This window comes from Pistacia vera, unplaced genomic scaffold (genome assembly GCF_008641045.1).
Source record: "Pistacia vera cultivar Batoury unplaced genomic scaffold, PisVer_v2 Contig288, whole genome shotgun sequence".
NCBI classification, from domain to species: Eukaryota; Viridiplantae; Streptophyta; class Magnoliopsida; order Sapindales; family Anacardiaceae; genus Pistacia; species Pistacia vera.
Genome location: NW_022196099.1, coordinates 392,381 through 400,541, shown reverse-complemented (window position 1 = coordinate 400,541; position 8,161 = coordinate 392,381). Strand labels below are relative to the sequence as shown.

At 37.7% G+C, this 8,161-nt stretch overlaps 1 protein-coding gene across 1 annotated transcript; it reads left to right on the top strand.

The window, feature by feature from the left end:
* Window positions 1–4,307: 4,307 nt before the first annotated feature.
* Window positions 4,308–4,706, top strand: LOC116134416 (uncharacterized mitochondrial protein AtMg00860-like). The gene has a single exon (XM_031420092.1). The coding sequence runs from the start codon at window positions 4,308–4,310 to the stop codon at window positions 4,704–4,706; it is 399 nt and encodes a 132-aa protein (XP_031275952.1).
* Window positions 4,707–8,161: the final 3,455 nt, after the last annotated feature.

Below are 8,161 nucleotides of genomic sequence, written 5' to 3'. Positions count from 1 at the left end.
TTTTTTTGGCTAAGTGCCCCGAACGATAAAGATTGATAGATCATGGCTTTGCTAAGTGCATATAAATATGGTGTACTTTGCCTTAGAATAATGCTTCAATTAGGAGAAAATACATCTTAACAAAGTGCCTTTTTAAATTAAAATTTTAGCCTGGGCCATGATCTTATTGGGGTAACTGTACCCAGCTTTGGCCATTTTTGGGCACAAGGCTGGGGACTCTGGCCTGACCCCAACCCGAAATTTTTGGGGCCAGGTATCCTTACGATAGAATACAATACCCATCTCATTCTTGTTGCCAGAATTCCTTGAATTTCTTTTCTTTTGTATTTAATTTTTAAATGAAATATTAATTATATATATCTTTAATATATTGAATTTTTATCTGAGTCAGGGATGACAAGGTTATGCAGGTTTTCACCTTCAATAATGTTTTGCTTACAACTGAGTCATACAAACAGACAAAAATTACATAAAATTTATGTAAAATAACTATCATGTCTTTTGTTTTTTGTTTGTTTATATGACTCAGTTGTTGAAGAGAATCCAAGCCCATCATGTTCTTTAAGCATGCAAGAGAGTTCATTGAAGATTCAAGGACCCCAAGATGGACAACATTCGGCCCAAGCACTCAAGGAAGCTCACAAACTTGTCGAAGAGGTGTTAAGGGTCTAAGACATGGCACAAGGCCTTTTTTGTAGCCCGAGCCGTGGAGATCAAGTGGGAAGAAGCTTCATTGGCCCAAGCCTAAGTTGTGGATGCTATTTGGTTCAAATGTTGAAGGAAAATCAAGAAAATTGTGATTAGGGAAATAGATCTTTAATTTAGGGAAATGTTGTCCATAGCATTAAATGGGAATGGCTTGCACTTTTGATATTGTATGGTGGGGAATTATCCCTTAATATTTTGTGTAATATTCATGTAATATTTTCTAGGGTAATTCCCTTGTTTTGTAAAGAGTATATAAAGGCCACATTATCATTATATGAAGTTAGACATTGAATATTGCATGAATTTTGCCTTGGATAATTGTTTTCTCTTGATTTCCTTTACCTAAGTTCGGCCAAACTTGGTGGTGCATTGGTCCTTCAAGCTGGTGGAGTTCCTTTAGGCTTGATTGATCCATTGGTCATCTATCTTGTAAGTTAATCTCATTTGGTTACCATTCATCTCACTTTTTGGGTTGGTTTATTTTGTTGTGTTCCAAGTTTGCGTCGTGCATTTCAAAATGGAATGAGTTTGTGTTGATTGCGGCTTGATATAAGGTGTTGTTCTAAGGTGTTATAATGGTTGTGTGTGCTTGTAGAGTGTTAGCCGAATTGTGTTAAGGTGTTGCAAGTGAAGTCTAGCTTAGGTTGAGTTAAAATTTGTTGAAATAAGGAGACATATGAATTAGGTTGCAAGAATTCATATCAATTTGGTATCAGAGCTATAGTTGTGGATTGAATTTGTGATGATTAGAGTTGTGATTGATGAAAAAAATTGTAAGGAAGTGTTGAGTGTGTGTAGTTCGGCCAAGCCATCCAATTGTCATTTCTTGTGCAAAGTTTTTCTCTTTCATTGAACACCATTCCAAGTACCAACCCTAACCACCAACTTGACACCTCATCCAAACCTAACCAATTCCATCCAAATTCAACTAAAACCAATCTCATTTCAACCAAAAACCCTAAACACTAACCATCTACATAAACACCATTCCTTAACCTAATTACATATTACTATTCATAGATTACTATTCATAGGTTACTATTCTCCCAAAACCAAATTACGCAAATTTCATCCTCTCACCCTTCACACCTCAAATAACATTATTCTACTATTCCAAAGTGACACTGTTCACCCAAAGTTCCTGTTCATAGTAGCTAAAACTCACCCAATTTTCATGGCAAACAAGACCACTTCCTCCCTAACTTCACTCCCACCACGATGGGAGTGTGCCAATCTAAAAATCCAAGTGGAACTTGATGATGTAAAGAACAACATGTCCAGCATGATTGAATTGATGGTTCACATGTCTAAGGACATAGCTTATCTATCCCAGTCAAAATCCACCTTTGAAGAAACCCCACAACCGCCCCAACAAGAAGGTCGATCACACTACTGTCAAAGAACCATCATTAGGACACCACTATACATGGAGAACTTAAGAGGTAGTAGTGCTTCCTCTAGTGAATCCAAGGCACCTAGGAGGAGAAGAATTGATGATGATAGAGGTATCAAAATAGATTTGCCCGATTTTGAAGGTAGTCTAAACCCTAATACTTTCCTTGACTGGTTGAGTGATATTGAGAGAGTATTTGAGTTCAAAGGGTATTCGGATGAGAAGAAATGTAAGTAGCTATTTTGTAGTTCAAGGGATATGCTTCCTTATGGTGGGAAAACACTAGAAAGAAGAGAGAGATGGGGGAAGACAAGAGTAAGGTCATAGGATAAATTGAAGAGGATGTTGAAAAAAAAGATTCTTGCCCGATAACTACAAGCAAGATCTCTACTTGAGTTTGTATAATCTTAAGCAAGGGGATAGGAAAGTGGAGGAGTATATAAGGGAGTTTGAGGGCTTTATGATGAGAAGTGATATTCCAAAGGAAAAGGAGCAAACCATCACTAGGTTCTTGAGAGGTTTACAAAGAGAAATAGCTCACAAGGTGGAATTGCAACCTTACCATTCCTTGGGAGATGTGTGCAAGTTAGCCAACAAGGTTGAGAAGTAACTCCAAAGTTTGAAACTTCCAGCCCTAAAACAATATTTCAAGGGCAGCAACTCCTACAAAGGATCCTCATCCTATTCCAAACCCTATGTCAACTCTAACAAAGATAAGGGCAAGGATAGAGTGAATGAAGCACCCAAGGAGAAGCCACGGTTTGTGACTCAAGGAGGCACCCGAGGGGATTTGAAGGATAAGAAATGTTTTAAATGTAATGGCTATGGACACTTCTAAGCCAATTGTCCCAACAAGAGAATAATGTCAATAAAAAAGATCCAAGAGATTAAAGAAGCCATCCAAGAAGAAGAGAGTGGTGAGGAAGAATCCGAGAGTGGTGAGGAGACTGTTGAAGAAGTTGATGTTGGTGATGCATTAATTTTGAAGAGGGTTTTGCATGCACAAGTTGACTCTACCAAAGTACAAAGGGGAAACTTGTTCTAAACCTATTGCACCATCGAAGAAAAGGTATGTTCATTTATTGTTGATAGTGGAAGTTCTACTAATGTAGCCTCCACCACCCTTGTTGAGAAATTGAAGCTTCCCACCCAAAACCGTAGCCACCCATACAAATTACAATGGTTGAGTAATGGAAGCACTATTAGTGTTACCAAGCAAGTTGTAGTTCCATTTTCCATAGGCAAGAGATATGTGGATGAAGTGTTGTGTGATGTAATACCAATGGATGCTTGTAATTTGTTGCTAGGGAGGCCTTAGCAATATGATAGGGAGGTTGTCCATGATGGAAGGAAGAACACTTACATCGTTAGGTTCAATGAGAAAACCATCATCTTAAACCCTTTACCACCCCAACAAACACTTCCCACACCTACACTACCCAAAACCAAAACCTCAGTCATCACCAAACACAAACTCATCCTAGCTTTGCTTATTGCCGAGAGGAAAGAAAGTGATGAGAATGCACCCCATCCCCTGGTCCAACCATTACTACAAGAGTTTGAGGATGTACTTCCCAATGAGTTACCACCCGGGCTGCCACCTTTGAAGGGAATAGAACATCACATTGGTTTGCTACCTGGAGCACTCTTACCAAACAAACCAGCCTATAGATGCAATCCGGAGGAGTCCAAGGAGTTGCAGAGGCAAGTGGATGAGCTAATTAGTCAAGGGTATGTGAGGGAGAGCATGAGTCCTTGTTCGATTCCAACCTTATTGGTGCCGAAAAATGATAAAAGTTTTCGGATGTGTGTGGATAGTAGGGCCATCAACAGCATTACAATCAAGTATAGGTACCCCATACCTAGGCTTGATGACATGCTTGATAAGTTGCATAGTTCTTGCATCTTCTCTAAGATCGATTTGCAGAGTGGGTACCATCAAATCTGAATGAGAGAAGGGGATGAGTGGAAGACAACCTTCAAGACCAAATGAGGACTTTTTGAGTTGATGGTTATGCCTTTCGGCATTTCTAATGCACTAAACACCTTCATGAGATTGATGAATGAGATACTTAAACATTTTTTGGGCAGATTTTTTGTTGTTTATTTTGATGATATATTGGTGTATAGCCATAGTGAGGATGAACATAAAAACCATCTTAGGCAAGTGTTTAAAGTGTTGAAAAAACAAAAATTGTATGCTAAGATGGAGAAGTGTGAGTTTTTCATGGAGAGGGTAATTTTCTTAGGCTATGTAGTTTCGGGAGAGGGAATCATGGTTGATCAATCAAAGGAAAATGCAATTAGGAGTTGGCTCGAACCTAAAACCATTAGTGAAGTAAGGAGTTTTCATGGTTTAGCCTCATTTTATAGGAGATTTGTACCCAACTTTAGTACTCTTATGTCACCCATCACCGAATGTTTAAAGAAAAGGAATTTTGAGTGGACAAGGGAAGCAAAAGATGCTTTTAAGGTGATTAAAAGGAAGCTTTGTGAAACACCCATCCTAGCCCTTCCTGATTTCTCTAAGGTGTTTGAGGTGGAGTGTGATGCTAGTGGAGTTGGAATTGGGGCAGTCCTTACTCAAGATAAAAGGTTGTTGTAGATAATCATGCAAAATCTTACAGATATTGCATGATTAAGTGTATAAATCTATAATAGGATATTAGAATTGTAATCAACATATATTAAGAACAAATCTGTAAAATAGGAAGTTAGATTATTCATTTCCTAGATTAGATTATTTGTTTCCTAGATTAGTTCTTTATTTTCCTATATATTGATGTATAATATATCAATACAGAGATAGTGAAATTACAATCAGTTCTCTGTTTTTCACATGGTATCAGAGCAATTCTAGGTTGTTTCTCAATTTCGTTTTCTTTTTCTCTGCCTAAGTGAGCATTATTTGTGAGTCACCTTGGAGAGTGGTCTTTTTTTTCTCACCGCCTGCCTAGGAAGAAGCCCCTCCTGCCGATCGACCATTCCCTGAAGTCCGGTCACCAGAGGAGCAGCGCGTGGGGGCACTTGTGATAGAGGACAGTGCTCCAATCACCCTTCCTAGCTTCGTCTTGATATTTTCGGCAAGTCTGTGTGATCAGTTCCTCAGTATCTCAGCTAGGTCAGATCAGTTTTATTGATTTCTGTTGGTATCAGATTTCGTTCTTTGAAGAGTTTTGTTGGCTAGTTGTGTTGAGGTCAGTTTTAGTGATGGCAATGGGCTGAGCCGAGCCAGGCCTAGACCGGGTACCCCTTGGCCTAAGCCCAAGCCCGACCTCATGACACAGGCCCAAGCCTAGCCCGAGCCCGCCACGGGTATGATAGGCAAAGCCCAAGCCCGGCCCGACGGGCTTTTTATAACCTCAGGCCCGGCCCAGGCCCGGCCCAAGCCCGCCTTTTTTTATAATGTCAATTTTTAAATATTAATAAATTTCAAATTTTTTTTATATTTTTAATTTTAGAAACAGTTTTTAAATATTAATTTATTTTTGAATACTTACCAAATATATAAATAACATTCGACAAAGTGCATTCATCCATTTTTAGAGTATAACATAACCATAAGAGCAACAAGCAAATTGAGACAGTAAAATCTGAACAAATACAAAACAATAAACTCTATCACAAATTTCTAAGTTGTTGTCTCCTTAAGCTTTGCATGCTCTAGTCAGGTAAGTCCACCTCTCTGCAATTATAAAATACATAAGAAGCATGCAAAACATGAAAGACTAAATATCTAACCAATTGCATACCTATTCTTTGTCATCATAATTCCTCTTCTTTCTCATTAGTGTCATCAAAAAATATCGAGCATGATTGTTGACCTAATAAGAATGCAAAATATATATTAAAGACAACAAGACAAATAGGTTAAAGAAATAAAAAATATACATTAAAGACAATAAGACAAATATGTTAAAGAAACAAAATTTTGATATAATCGCCTTTTATATCCACCCATAACCAATTTTGAGCACACATTAATGCTTCTAATGTATCTAAATGAAGTTTGTTGCGATATGGGCTTACTACCTTCCCACCAGTGCTAAATATAGACTTAGAAGCGACCGTGGAGATAGGAATAGCAAGGATGTCTCGAGCAATAAAAGAGAGGATTGGATATTTTGGCCCATTTGCCTTCCACCAAACCAATATGTCAAAGTTAGGACTCCCAGGCAAAATTTTCTTCTCTAAATAAAAATCCAGTTCTGACTTTCCTTCGACAACATTTGATTCTTGTGCAATATACATCTCAAAGTTACTAACGGACCCATCGTCCTCACTACAAGGAATATTAGTTTGAAAAGAAGGTGCTGCATTGGGAGGAGGTTGACTACTTCCTTGCCTAGATTAGTACTGATTAAATAAATCTGATGAAGATCCTTGAATTCTCAGAATATCATATTTACCATCAACTCCATAGATCCGAGGAAAAAGATAATCTAACGATTTCATTTTGTATCTAGGATCTAAAAGACTCGCTACCCCCAAGACACCGTGAATCACATCCCAATACTTGCTAAATTTGTCAAGCATTTTTGCTGCCATATTCCTTATCAAATCATTCCCACATCTGAGCCAACTAGACAATGCAATTCTAATTTCACAAACTTTTGGGAAATAAATATTAGATGTCGGATATTTTGTTCCAGAGAACAAGTTTGTGGCAACATAAAATATTTTCAACTTTAAACAAACTTGTTCTGCCAACTCCTATTCCTCCTCAATTGGCAAACATCTATATTGTGGCTCACAAAACTTTAAACGAAAAAACATATCTTTGTAAATGAAAGCAATTTCAAGCATTAAATAAGTTGAGTTCCAGCGAGTTTTATAGTCAAGAGCCAACTTATTTGTACTTTCAATGCCTTCTTGACGTAATGCTTCAACAAATTTTTGCTCTCTTTTAAGAGATGCTGGCCAATAAGCAACACTCTCACAGATTCTTGCAATTGCTTGTCCAATCACCGATAATCCATCTTGAACAATTAGATTCAGAACATGCGCACAACAACGCATATGAAACAGTGAACCACGTAGCATAAATGAGGCACTTGGAAGTTCGTTCAAGATATCTTCAACAACTGCATCATTGGTGGAGCAGTTATCAAGCGTCAATGACGACAACTTTCTATCAATACTCCACTCATAAAAGCAGTCCATCAATGCCGTAGCAAGCATATCTCTAGTATGTGGGCAAGGCACATATACAAATCTGCAACATTAATTATACATAAAAAATAATATTAATATAGCTACAAAAATTGTATTAAAAAATAAGAATGATAAAACCTTAAAAGATAAAACCTTATGAGTCAACTTTGTAAGACCCAGTTGTTGTCAATAAAGTGTGCTGTGATTGTCATATATCCTTTGTTTTGATTGCTGGCAATCCACAAATCCGAAGTGATAGCAATCCTACTTCGGTTTTTGTTTAACAATCTCATTGTCTTCTCTTTTTCTACATCATAAATCTTGAATATGTCATTCTTAATAGTGTTTCCACTCACAACCTTAAACAACGGTTGCATGTTGTTACAAAATCTTCTAAACCCATAATGATCAACCATGCTCAAAGGATATTCATGTAGAACAATCATCATTGCAAGGTCCTTCCTCACCGACTCTTAATCAAGTTGATGCGAAGTTAAGGTCATTTGTGACTTTGAACTTGAATCCTCTCCCGGGGTCATCGACATAATCTTTTGTGATACATCTCCATACTTTTGCCTTGGACGGATTTTATAATGTGAATGCAAATGCCTTGTCCCATTTTGGAACCACCAGCAAGTTGTTTACAACAATAGTTACCCTCTGCTTTATCCTTGCCATCAACTTTAACTTTCTTGAAATGTTGCCATACAACTGATTTTGTCCTTACAGTATTGCTGCAACTGTCAACATCATTAAGGGGGCCATCTTCTTCATGTGTTTCTTCCTCAGTATCAGCAATTGGAGATTGAATTTGATTACTTGCAATCAGATCCGGAGTCGATGATTTTTTCGATGAGTCAGAAGGTAGATTCATCTCCTCCTTTAAGCTCGTTTACCAAGTAAAGA